The sequence below is a fragment of the Ranitomeya variabilis genome, chromosome 1 (assembly GCF_051348905.1).
Source record: "Ranitomeya variabilis isolate aRanVar5 chromosome 1, aRanVar5.hap1, whole genome shotgun sequence".
NCBI classification, from domain to species: domain Eukaryota; kingdom Metazoa; phylum Chordata; class Amphibia; order Anura; family Dendrobatidae; genus Ranitomeya; species Ranitomeya variabilis.
The window spans coordinates 402,342,219-402,356,267 of NC_135232.1; the positions used below are offsets into that span (position 1 = coordinate 402,342,219).

General features: G+C 44.1%; 1 protein-coding gene across 6 annotated transcripts in view; it reads left to right on the forward strand.

Moving 5' to 3' along the window:
• Nucleotides 1-14,049, forward strand: part of LOC143762035 (programmed cell death 1 ligand 1-like) — a 173,391-nt gene that overhangs the window by 130,984 nt on the left and 28,358 nt on the right. For all 6 annotated transcript variants that reach the window (XM_077249155.1, XM_077249156.1, XM_077249159.1 and 3 more), the window contains one exon: nt 10,274-10,633. In XM_077249155.1, the coding sequence (XP_077105270.1) occupies nt 10,274-10,633 (360 nt within the window). The remainder of the gene's footprint in view (nt 1-10,273; nt 10,634-14,049) is intronic.

Genomic DNA, 14,049 nt, shown 5'->3' on the forward strand with positions numbered 1-14,049 from the left:
CTCAGGGAAGCGCGCAGGGAGCCCCCTCCCTGCGCGATGCTTCCCTATACTGCCGGAACACTGCGATCATGTTTGATCGCAGTGTGCCGGGGGTTAATTTGCCGGGGGCAGTCCGTGACCGCAGTCGAGCGGAAAGTTATTGGCATCCACGATTCTGACCGTAAAACCATGCTCTCAGATATTGGAGGAGAGAGGCTGCACAGCCCAGGGGTTGGTGCAGCGTGGGAGGGAGCAGCCTAGGGGATAATAGGCTGCTCCAGATTTTTGGACTCAGTTTTTCTACCGGCAGGAGGCCCGTTAGCTGACATGGCCAGAGAATCACGTAACAAAGATTTGGACCAGTGATCCATCAGCACCTCTCTGTGGTCCCATGCTGCATAACACAGTAATTGTAATCTATCTGTATCCTACCCTTGTACTACACTCCTGACTGTATACTTGTATATTGTTCTTGTATATATACCTGTATCTTTCTAGTGCGCCTTTCGGCGATTAAATACAATATTAATCTTGGGCTGCTCTTTTATCTCGATTCACGAATACCCACGTCCGCACACTCGGTTGGTTATTATATGCGATACCGGAGTTGATTTCTGACCCGATATAAGCTTGTTGTCGGACGGGGCTTGTATCTAACGAGGAACTGGTGGCAGCATACTGTATTGTGTTATTGAGGATGGCCGGGAGGTTTACATATACATCCCCAGCCCGGACTGGTGATATACAACCCCTGGCAAAAATTATGGAATCACCGGCCTTGGATGATGTTCATTCAGTTGTTTAATTTTGTAGAAAAAAAGCAGATCACAGACATGGCACAAAACTAAAGTCATTTTAAGTGGCAACTTTCTTGCTTTAAGAAACACTAAAAGAAATCAAGAACAAAAAATGTGGCAGTCAGTAATGGCTACTGTAACCAAGCATAGGGGAAAAATTATGGAATCACTCAATTCTGAGGAAAAAATTATGGAATCATGAAAAACGAACAAACAAAAAACACTCCAAAACATCACTAGTATTTTGTTGCACCACCTCTGGCTTGCAGTCTCTGAGGCATGGACTTAATGAGTGTTGAACAGTACTCTTCATCAATCTGGCTCCAACTTTCTCTAACTGCTGTTGTCAGATCAGCTTTGCAGGTTGGAGCCTTGTCATGGACCTTTTTTTTCAACTTCCAGCAAAGATTTTCAATTGGATTGAGATCCGGACTATTTGCAGGCCATGACATTGACCTTATGTGTCTTTTTTCAAGGAATGTTTGCACAGTTTTTGCTCTATGGCAGGATGCATTATCATCTTGAAAAATGATTTAATCATCCCCAAACATCCTTTCACTTGATGGGATAAGAAGAGTGTCCAAAATATCAACATAAACGTGTGCATTTATTGAAGATGTAATGGCAGCAATCTCAACAGTGCCTTTACCTGACATGCAGCCCCATAGCATCAATGACTGGAAATTTGCATGTTCTCTTCAGGCAGTCATCTTTATAAATCTCATTGCAATGGCACCAATCAAAAGTTCCAGCATTATCACCTTGCCCAATGCAGATTTGCGATTCATCACTGAATAAGACTTTCATCCAGTCATCCACAGTCCACGATTGCTTTTCCTTAGCCCATTGTAACCTTGTTTTTTTTTGTTTAGGTGTTAATAATGGCTTTCGTTTAGCTTTTCTGTATGTAAATCCCATTTCCTTTAGGCGGTTTCTTACAGTTCGGTCACAGACGTTGACTCCAGTTTCCACCCATCCGTTCCTCATTTGTTTTGTTGTGCATGTCCTGTTTTGGAGACATATTGCTTGAAGTTTCCGGTCTTGACACTTTGATGTCTTCCTTGGTCTACCAGTATGTTTGCCTTTGACAACCTTCCCATGTTGTTTGCATTTGGTCCAGTATTTAGACACAGCTGACTGTGAACAACCAACATCTTTTGCAACATTGTGTGATGATTTACCCTCTTTTAAGAGTTTGATAATCCTCTCCTTTGTTTCAATTGACATCTCTCGTGTTGGAGCCATGATTTATGTCAGTCCACTTGGTGCAACAGCTCTCCAAGGTGTGATCACTCCTTTTTAGATGCAGACTAACGAGCAGATCTAATTTGATACAGGTGTTATTTTTGGGTATGAAAATTTACAGGGTGATTCCATAATTTTTTTCTCAGAATTAAGTGATTCCATAATTTTTTCCCTATGCTTGGTTAAAAAAATTAACCATTACTGACTACCACATTTTTTGTTCTTGATTTCTTTTAGTGTTTCTTAAAGCCAGAAAGTTGCCATTTGAAATGACTTTAGTTTTGTGCCATGTCTGTGATCTGCTTTTTTTTCTACAAAATTAAACAACTGAATGAACATCCTCCAAGGCTGGTGATTCCATAATTTTTGCCAGGGGTTGTATATCCCCCCTCATTAGGAGCTCCTCAATAACTCGTACCTATAAGGGAAGCCTCTCCGGCGACTATTTGCCCTCGGTGCAGTTCCATGACTGGCCTAGGGTAAGTGGTGGCGCCAGAGAGTCAATCCCTGCTGGGTCATTCTCTCCCCTCCCCAGAGGTGAGTGAAGTCGGCACACCACTTCCCCTGTACGATCCGTCACACCTACCGTTCTCCATATCCTGCTAATTCCTATATCTGTTTTTTTACTTGACTTCCTGAGACTTTTGTTTAGGGGAGTCTCAAATAGGACGTCACAGGAGGATGGTCCTGTAGTCATTTCTCTCCAGTGGTGAGAAGTGACAGAATTTGGGGAGCAATACCAGTGTCACTCACACTGCTTCTATCACTGTCTCTGAGGACCTCTTATTTCAGGGAAAGAGATGGAGGTGATAAAAGAGACGGCGGTGGTTATCAAAAATAAAGGGAACACCACGTCATATTTTTTAAAAAAATGTATCTACAGTATAGTTCAGGCGGCAGATGATGAATACTCCCATCAGCTGCTGCCTGCTCTCACTGTTATCAGCTGTACAACAACTCTCAACATTGTCCCCTGCTAGCGATGATTGCAGCGTGAGCAGGGGAGAATGATGAGAGCTGTCTTCAGCACCCGGTGCTAACTGTACCGCTGATTCCCAGGCGCCGGGACGTGTCACAATGATGACACGCGTATGTCATCACGTGTGCAGAACATTTTGCTGCCCGGCCCATGCTGCTGTTAAAAAACGGAAATGTCAGCATTTTTTGCCCACAGACACACGGTCCGTGGATGCTCAATGACATGTGAACAGACCCATTCACTTGAATAGGTCAACGTGTTGTGAAGGATTGACACACATAGCTGCTTCCTCGGGTAGGCACAGGAACCGTTCTGGTAGCAAATCACCTGCTGGTTTATTGTGGATAGCATAAACCTTGGAAGGGTTCAGCAAAATAAACAAAGCCTTGCTGGCATAACGGTAAAATAAAACAAAACACAGTCCTTATGAGTCCATTTCCTGCAGGGTTCACCTGCAGTTTTCCTGCGCAGTCCTTTAGCTCCTCCGGGAGCTATGTGGAAGTTCCTGCTCACCCAATACACAACACACACTGACTCTCATGGCCAGGTATTTAACACCCATGTGATGGTCACATGGCTTTGACCTCACACAGGTCCTGTCAGGGCTCTGCATGTGGAGATTCTGTGGACCTCCACTAAAACCAGCCCATAACATAGGTTACTATTAACCCTCTCAGCACTTAGCGTGCTGGAGGCAAAAACACTCTGGTTTTACATCACTGACCGCTGTATGCGAAGTGACACATATCTCCGTTCACATACTATGCCAGTGACTCTGTCAGTGTTTAATTGTCTCCAGTATGTGTGAAAACTTTCCCCACATGTACTGGAAACACTGACGCCTGAAAGAACTCCTAGTCCTCATTCAGATATCTGTGAATCACGTTTGTGTTCTGTTTTTGAAACATGTACTCATTATAGACTATGTAGTAGGTTACATGTTCTGACGTTCTATAGGCTTTCATTGTAATAGCCACTTCCAATTCACGCAAGAGCAGTGTGACCCGGAGAGTCTGTAGAGTGGTGACTTTACTGAGAAGAGGAGTGAACGGTTGTTGAATCCCGTAGAAGGCGGCGGTAGGTGAGTATATTAACCCCTTAATGACCGCCGATATGCATTAAAACGGCGGTCGCTAAGGGGCCTTATTCCCTCATTGCTGTTTTAAAAAGGCAATCGATAATAAGGCTGTAGCACCATCCATAGTCAGTAAATCTCCAGGGTCTCGGCTGCTGGGTGTAGCTGAGACCCTGGAGAACGTGATCTGGGCTGGATTTCCTGTCCCCGATCATGGGAAAAAAAAGTGTGCCCACTGTTACAATGTGATACACATGTAAGAGGAGAGATAAATTATGGCCCCCTGAGCCCTTCCAATACCTGTGCCATCCCCGGACCCTCCTGTTCCGTCCTCCGGCCCTCCGTATCTTCTTCCTGGAAAAAACATAGTCGGCACATACGCAGGTACCTGGCAACAATAGGGAATTTTTCATATTGGTTCATTTTGATCACTGTGATGGATCCTATCAGACCAGACCGCGCAATAGATGTGTATAATAAAACAGGGCTGTGGATTCGGTATAAAATGGACTGGCTCCAACAAAATATAATAAATTGGGTACAGTAGTTTATTTATTTTACTCACTTATATAGCGCCATTATTGCCACAGCACTTTACAGACATTTTTGACACTGTCCCCATTAGGGCTCACAATATAGATTCCATATCAGTGTGTCTTTGGAGTGCGGCAGGAAACCCACACAAACACGTGGAGAACATACAAACTCCTTACAGATGTTGTCTATGGTGGGATTTGAACCCAGGACCTCAGCGCTGCAAGGCCACAGTCCTAGCCACTGAGCGACCGTGCTGCCCAGGTCAATGCAGTATGTACTGTAAATTTTTCACAAAAATTTGGGAACGTTATGAATTGTCCTATAAATGTCTGTTCTGTTCCTGATCTAAGGATCTTGGATTTTTTTCTAGAAACAAAATTTGAATATATCTTGATATGTTTCACAATAAAAAATGATCTGATTGAAAAAAAGGATTTTAGCTTTTAGTTGAGTTGAATCTGTGCTGCACTTTATGTACATGCTCAGTAGTGACACACTGCTGTGGGGTTGGAGTCAGGGAAATTGAAGAGCCGGAGTTGGAGGTTTGGCTTACTGATTCCCAGGGGTGGATTAAGGGTAGCCAGGGCCCCGGGCTGTTCAGACACTGTGGATCCCCCCCGGTCATGTGACGGGGTCATGTGACGGGGTTATCATATACCTGAACCAGATTATTCCGGAAAAATAGTTACTGTGTGAAACTATAACCTGTCAAACATCCATTGATCTAGTCAATTTACCCTTCAGTTAGGAAGAAAAAAAACCACAATACTATCACCATAAGTGCCAGTATTCACAGATCTGTACTTAGTATGCAGTGTCTGTGTAGAGGTAATACAGTGATCACCGGTGACATTATACACAGGACCTCTGTATATAGTATACAGTGTATGGTGTCAGTGTATAGGTAACACTGACTCACCAGTGACGTCTCTAGGTGAAGTCCTTTATCTTTCATCCAGCACAGACCGCCATCACTTCATCCAGCCAGGACTCGTCTCTGCAGGAAATAACACAGTTATCTCGAGCCCTGCTTGCAGAACACATTACTTAATTTTTCCCAACTTCTACATTACACCACATGAAGAAAAAGAGGCGACATAGTGTCACTCTACACAGTAACAGGACCGCCCCCCCATTTAAAACAGTGTCCTCAAAAAATAAAATAAATACATCACTGCAGTAATAATATCCCTTAATTAGCTCCTATGGTAGTAATAATAATATCCCCCATCCTGGCCCCGTGTATCTCATTCCTGGCTTCAGCCATATGTTCTCCCATCCTGCCATCAGGAGTATCCATTCTGCCCCATATGATCTCCCCATCCTGCCCCATATGATCTCCCCATCCTGCCCCATCAGTCTCCATCGTATCCATCCTGCCCCATGATCCTGCATGATCTGTCTCCAATCCTGCCCCATGTCTTTCATTCTGCCCTGTATCTACATTCTGCCCATGTCTCCAATCCTGCCCCATCTGTCTCCAGTCCTGCCCCCAGTGTGTCCAGCATCTCTGCCCCCAATGTCCAGCATCACTGCCCCCAGTGTCCAGCATCTCTGCCCCCAGTGTCCAGCATCTCTGCCCCCAATGTGTCCAGCATCCTGCCCCCAGTGTGTCCAGCATCCTGCCCCCAGTGTGTCCAGCATCCTGCCCCCAGTGTGTCCAGTATCCTGCCCCCAGTGTGTCCAGCATATTACCCCTAGTGTGTCCAGCAATCTGCCCCAGTGTCTCCAGCATACTGCCCCCAGTGTGTCCAGCAATCTGCCCCCAATGTGTCCAGCATATTGCCCCCAGTGTGTCCAGCATATTGCCCCCAGTGTGTCCAGCAATCTGCCCCGGTGTCTCCAGCATACTGCCCCCAGTGTGTCCAGCATACTGCCCCCAGTGTGTCCAGAAATCTGCCCCAGTGTCTCCAGCATATTGCCCCCACTGTGTTCAGCATTCTGCCCCAGTGTGTCCAGCATATTGCCCCAAGTTCGTCCAGCATTCTGCCCCCAGTGTGTCCAGAATCCTGCCTCAGTGTGTCCAGCATCCTGCCCCCAGTGTGTCCAGCATATTGCCGCCAGTGTGTCCAGCATCCTGCCCCCAGTGTGTCCATCATTCTGCCCCCAGCGTGTTCATCATCCTGCCCCCAGTGTGTCCAGCATCCTGCCCCCAGTGTGTCCAGCATCCTGCCCCCAGTGTGTCCAGCATCCTGCCCCCAGTGTGTCCAGCATCCTGCCCCCAGTGTGTCCAGCATCCTGCCCCCAGTGTGTCCAGCATCCTGCCCCCAGTGTGTCCAGCATCCTGCCCCCAGTGTGTCCAGCATATTGCCGCCAGTGTGTCCAGCATCCTGCCCACAGTGTGTCCATCATCATGCCCCCAGTGTGTCCAGCATCCTGCCCCCAGTGTGTCCATCATTCTGCCCCCAGTGTGCATCATCCTGCCCCCAGTGTGTCCAGCATATTGCCCCCAGTGTGTCCAGCATTCTGCCCCAGTGTGTCCAGCATATTGCCCCCAGTGTGTCCAGCATATTTCCCCTAGTGTCTCCAGCATTCTGGCCCAGCCCCCCCCCCCCCGGGCCCCCAGCTGTTAACTATTGGTAGCCTAATGAGCATGGGGGCCAATTCGTTCATTTTGTGGTGATAATGACTTAGCAACGTGATCCTTCAGATTTGTATGATTACAGTGAAAACAAACTCAGAAGAGGTGATTATATATATATATATATATATATATATATATATATATATATATATATATATATACTGTATATATATATTTTAGTGTTTGAAACCTAAAGGGTAAAGTTTCTCCTCGTGGATAGTGACATAACTGGCATGCCACTGTATGGAGGCTTATAGGCAATGTATGGAGGCTTATAGGCCATGCAATGCTCATTTGAGAAATTAAATATGCAAATTGCCTCTTCACAGAGGAAGAACACGGGAACTCTAGTGCCACCTATTGGAAGTAGCAATCCTAAAAGTTTTAATGAACCTTGCCATATAACTAAAAACCAAACCAGAATCTCAATTTGCAGACACTGAGTTCCAGGATGTTGCTCCTTGTCAGTGCAAAGCATGAGATCTAATTTGGCTGTATGAGAGGCTTATGACTGGGATCTAGTGGTGTAAGAAAAGATTTCAGAACTTTGTTAAAAGAAAAAAAAAGACATTTTGTTTGTGTCACCATTTTCTAAGGTTTACGTACACATTAGATCAGCCAAGTGTGCTTATGTGGGGAGAAGGATCAGGCACATCAGATTTTCAACAGCTGATCCTTCTTTTCTTCAGACGACATGCTGGTGGCAGAAAAGTCTGGAGGGAACAGAGGAGTCTGACAGCGTCTCTCACGGAGAACACAACAGTACATAGCCAAGCTGGGCGGCCCTGTGTATGGGGGGCTCAGGAGAGTTAGCCGTCAACCAAATCATCTCATCTGATAGCTATCTAATGTGTATGAGGGGCTTAAAATTTGAAAAATATCCCTTACAAAAAGCATAGGTGATAACTTTCCAATCACTGGGTGTTTGATCTTTGAGACCCCAACCAATCCTGAAAATGGCCGTCTGAATGGGGGTTAGTCAAGTATGCACACCTTCGCTCCATTCAGTACTAAGGGGACTGCTGGAGATAACCGAGTGCAGCATTCAGCTGGTCTTTGGAAATTCCACTACAAATAAATTGACAGAGATGCTCATGCCTGACCTCCACTGCAGCCAGAAGGGGCCCTTCAGAGCCCTATTCTTAGGATTGGTGGGGGTCTCAGTGGTCAGTCCCCCATCAATTGGGAAGTTAAATACTTTGATTTAAAAATTTGGTTCAACCCCTCTTGTTCATGAACACAATGACAGAATTACAATAAACAAGGTCACTCACGCTGCACATGAAGACCTCCTTTAGATTACCATATTTTGCGAATGAGAAAAACAGAGATATCTACCATTAGTGTGCCATCTTTTTTTTCTCATATGCAAAAAAATTAAGTTTAATTATTAAACAGTAAAAACAAACAGCAATCAGAATGCAATAGATGGTTACCGAACGTGATCTGTTTTTTTTTTTTAACCTGAATCGATGAGTTTGATCCACAATTTGGATGAAAAGTCTATATGTGAGCAATGGCCATTCCCATAGGCTATAATGGGTACATGTTTTATCTATGAAAAAGAATGATTAGAAATATAGAGAGCTACATGACGAGTCATTTTGCGCAAATCCAAAATGCCTTAAAATCACTCAAAATTAGCTTGATAGACTTGTTATTTATTTCTATTGTATAACCACTTTGCTGTTGATATGTTAAAAGGATTGTTCAGGATTGTGTTCAAAGTCGGCAGTCATTCATGGCAGATTTTTTAATCCTCACACCTGTCACCTCAAGGTTATCTGTTTGTAGGTCTCAAGACAGCCGGAAGTAAAGTAGACCGCATCTACATACTCCTGGATTCTCTCACGTCCAAACTTGCCCGCAAATGTGTTCTAAGTAAAACAATTGGGAGAGGGTCATCGAAGAGCAATTTTGCACAAGGCAGCATTTAGTCTAAGGCCGCCCTGGGAGCAGGAATGGAGGAGGGAGAGGTATCCACATGCGCCAAGAGTGTTCTTTTGGAAAACACAATGGGGATACAATGGGATATAGTCCATATGTATAGCATACGTCTAACAAAAGAAAAACTGAACTGTGAACAGAACTTTAGGTTACATTGAATAAAACCTTTAATAACGTGACAGTTTTGAACAATTCACACCTTAAGACAAAGCAATTTTGAGTTATCTAGTCTGCTAATTGTTACAAACAAATGAAATTATAATACATGCAAATTATACGAGTGAGATACACAGTAGTTCCCTTATTAATTACCAGTTACAAATACTCTTTGTGTCTATACTTTTGCCATTGGTATATTGTTCATCACTTTTTTTTTAATCTACATTAGGCACGTATAATGTGCATATAAAATATATTTGTTTTAGTTGATTAGATATATTAAGACACTGTTTTTGTTGTCAAGGCTAACAAAGTGCTCTGAAACACACAATTTCATCCACTTTCAAAGTATACGTTTTGCTCTAAAAAGCATTGACCCACAATGACCCTGCCTGTCAATATGCTCTATAAGGGCATATGGACACTATATAAGAGCCCCCTACCCTCCTTAGGACCCTTCTCTCATTGGGGAAACTCAAACCTTCCATATGGTAAAATGACATCTGCCATGTAAAACTACCAGTCCTCTTCATTGACCATTATGTTTTTCCATAGGACTTACAGATTCTTGACAGCTGTCATATTAAAGGAAATCTGTCACCAGGTTTTTGCCAACTAATATGATGGCATAACGTAGAGACAGAGACCCTGATTCCAGTGATGCATCACTTACTGGGATGCTTAGTGTAGTCTTGGTAACATTACTGTTTTATCAGCAAGAGATTATCACTAGGGGACTAGTAAACCTGCTGCATGTAGTCCTCTATATTCATGAGCCCTGTATAACCCCGCCCCTATCACTGATTAGCAGCTTTTTTTGTATGCGGGCAGAAACCTGCCAATCAGTGGTGTGGGCGGGGTTATACAGAGCTCATGGTTAAAGTCTGTATTTGTTAACCACTTAGAATAGGAAACCACCGCAGTACTTATCACTTCATCACTTTTCCTGATATATGTGTTTTTCGTTTCAGGGTTATTTACAGTGGAGGCCAAAAAGTCCCATTATATTGCAGTGTACGGAAATAATGTTTCCATGGAATGTCAATTCGCATTGGACATGGGAACAGGTGTTGAAAAGTTGAACGTTTTATGGAAGCACAGCAGAGATAAAATGGACGCTGTAGAAGTTTTAAAGCATATAAATGGCAAAGATATTGAAATTTTGCAAGACAAGAACTACAGTGACCGCATAAAGCTGTTATCGAATGAACTGCACAAGGGCAGGGCCATTCTTCACATTAGTAAAGTAAAGATGACTGATGCAGGTCAATATTTGTGCATTATAACTTCCCACGGATCAGACTATAAAGTCCTAAAATTGGACGTGCAAGGTAATTGCTTTTCCATTATGTCTTTAAAATGTACACAGAAATGACAGCCTGTCCCTGTTGTATTGAAACCTTGGACAACCATTCAGTACAGTTGAAAACAAAATAAAGTACACTAATGTATACATTTGTATTCTAATGTACCATTTGATGTACCATTTCTATTCTAATAGGACCTTCCTTTGGCAAACACGTTTCCTCTGTTTTATCATGGTGTTTACTCCAAAATTCTGGCGTAAAAAAACCTTCAAAATACTCAAAAATTGTGCAACTTTTAGAGTTTTCACAGCAGTTTTGGACCGCTCCACCAAAATGGGCACTGGTTTGTTGTGGGGTATGCACTGTTATCACTGTATTTGCATATAGAGATAACAGTGTATTTTTAAGCATACAGCTCAGAACAGTGAAAGCCAAGATGCTGGGTGCCAGGTGGTTGTGATTAGTAGGACTGATTACAGTATCTTGGTCAGAAGCTGATAGGGAGGTGGAGGGTGGTGAATGCATAGAAATCAATGTGCTAAAGAGAACTGACTGGTTTGTTAGGAGTTAACTTCTCTCCTGAAATGTAACTCCTGCACACACTAGTCCATGGTCTAGGTAGGCACTAGTGGTCAAGCACTATGGAAAGACTATGTACACTATGCAAGATAAAAACTGCCATTGCAGGAGAATGACATCACATAGAAAAAGCAAGTCAATTGCAAACTTGCTTATTTTCTTGCTGTCTAATTAAAACAATTCATTAAGTTAAAGGGAACATTTCATGTAAAAAAACACTATGGGTTTAATATGCAGGTTAATAGCATTCTGTATCTGCCCAGCGCCCACTCTGAGACCCCCATTGCAGGGAGGAAATTAACTTTATGCCTCCCGGCAGCCTCAGTCTCTTAGTCATAAAAGTGGGCTGGCGACTGTATCCGTGGCCCTGGCACTGAATGACAGCCGGCTCCAATGCTAAGTCGTGTGTGTGCCGGTGTGTGGTTATAGCTACTGCTCACTATGCACTGATAGGTAAAGTAACTGAAGCTGCCTTGGCTTCAAAGACAGAGATTTCCTGGAGGAACAAAGTTAATTTCCTCCCAGCAGAGAGACTTTCAGTACAGGTGCCGGGCAGCTTCAGAAAGCTATTAACCTGCAGATTAACCTATAACTACAGGTTAATAGCATTTTTTACCTGACAGGTTCCCTTTAAAAATACACCATTAAATATAGAATTCATACCATACCTCATATTCATTGAACCAAGTTTCCAAATAAGGCTCAAATAATACCCAGTTGATTATATTTTTCTCAACATCCAATAGTATACTGCTTAAAAAAATAAAGGGAAAACTAAAATACCACATCCTAGATATTACTGAATGAAATATGTTGCAAATCTTTATTCATTACATAGTGGAATGCGTTGAGAAAAATACATAAAAATGATTAATGTAAATCAGAATTAATTGGATTTGGAATGATACTCAAAATCAAAGTGGAAAATCAAATTATAGGCTGATCCAACTTCAGTGGAAATGCCTCAAGACAAGGAAATGATGCTCAGTAGTGTGTGGCCTCCATGTGCCTGTATGACCTCATTACAATGCCTGGGGATGCTCCTGATGAGGCGGCAGATGTTCTCCTGAGGAATCTCCTCCTAGACCTGGATTAAAGCATCAGTAAACTCATATACAGTCTGTTTTGCAATGTGGCATTGGTGGATGGATTGCGACATAATGTACCAGATGTGCTCCATTGGATTCAGGTCTGGGGAATGGGGAGGCCAGTCCATAGCATCAATGCCTTCATTATAAAGGAACTGCTGACACACTTGAGTTACATGAGGCCAGAAGGAACCCAGGGCCCAGTGCACCTGCATATGGTCTCACAATGGGTCTGAGGATCTCATACCGGTTCTTAATGGCATTCAGGGTACCCCTGGCTAGCACATGGAGAGCTTTGCGGCCCTCCAAAGAAATGCCTCCCCACACCATGGAGGCAGTAGAACATTCTCCACAGCATCTCCAGACTCTGTCACGTCTGTCACATGTGCCCAGTGTTAATCTGCTACCATCCGTGAAGAGCAGAGTACCAATGTCGAATCTGCCAATCTTGGTGTTCTCTGGCAAATGCCAATTGCCCTGCACATATTGGGCTGTAAGTCCAACATCCACTTGTGGACATCGGGCCCTCATTACACCCTCATAGCATCTATTTCTGACAGTTTGATCAGACACATTGATGTTAGTGGCCAGCTGGAGGTCATTTTGCATAGCTCTTGCACTGCTCCTCCTGTCACTCTTTGCACAAAGGAGGAGGTAGAGGTCCTGCTGCTGGGTTGTTGCTCTCCTATGGCCCTCTTCACATCTCCTGGTGTACTGCCTGTCTCCTGGTATCTGCTCCATGCTCTGGGCATTTCTAACAGACACAGCTACCTTTCTTGCCATAGCTCACATTGACATTCCATCCTGGATAAGCTGCTCTATCTGTGCAACTTTTGTGGGTTGTAGACACTGCCTCATACTACTATACAGTAACTGTCAGGGCCGTATTTAGAGTTTCTGCTGCCCTAGGCACTTTCAGTGCTGCCTCCCCCTTTGATGAGTATGACACTATCGGCAGTGACTTTGGCAAAAATCACTGATGTGAAAGTCGCCTTTTGCAGCAGATCCGGCAGTTTTTCCGCATCTGCCGCGTAATGGATCACTTACGGCAACACTGCGTTTGGCCTCATTCATTCCCTATGGGACTTGCGGACATGTGCGGTACTTGCGGTTTTGCTGCGATCCGGCAAATGCGGTACTTGCAGCAATGAAAAAAACACTGCTAGCAGTGTTTTTTTTCTCACCGCAAGTGCAAAACCGCAAGTGCCGCACATGTCCACAAATAGACATCACTACCTGTCCCTGCACCTTGCTAGCTCATCCCTAAACATCTCTCTCTGACCTAAAACTACACGATAAAGCTTTACAAAAACAATTTATTAACTGACATATTCCTATGATAATGAGGCTCCAGGCTACGGCGTAGACAGGGACGGGCAGTCTCCAGGTCTCCATTCTCTCGCTGTGCACACCCTCAGTCCCTGCCTCACTGCCTGTGCACAGACATCCCTCCACCGGACTCGGTAATCACCGCTTGCAGTAGCATACCGTCAGAGGGGTATGTCGGTTTTCTGGCACCCGGGGCAAGAATTCATTATGGCGCCCCCCCCAGCACACATGCAATTTGCACACTTAGTCATGTACTGACGAGCTTCTCTTCCTAATACTCTCAATGTTCAGTGAAAAACAGAGAGAAGCAGAAGAGAAGCTCGTTGTCACAGGACCATAAGTGTGAAAGTCGCATGTGAGTGAAGTGTCCATGTGACGACTACTGGAACCTGCAGAGCTGAATCCGGACATCGCAGGCTCCTGAATTCTCACAACGCATGCACT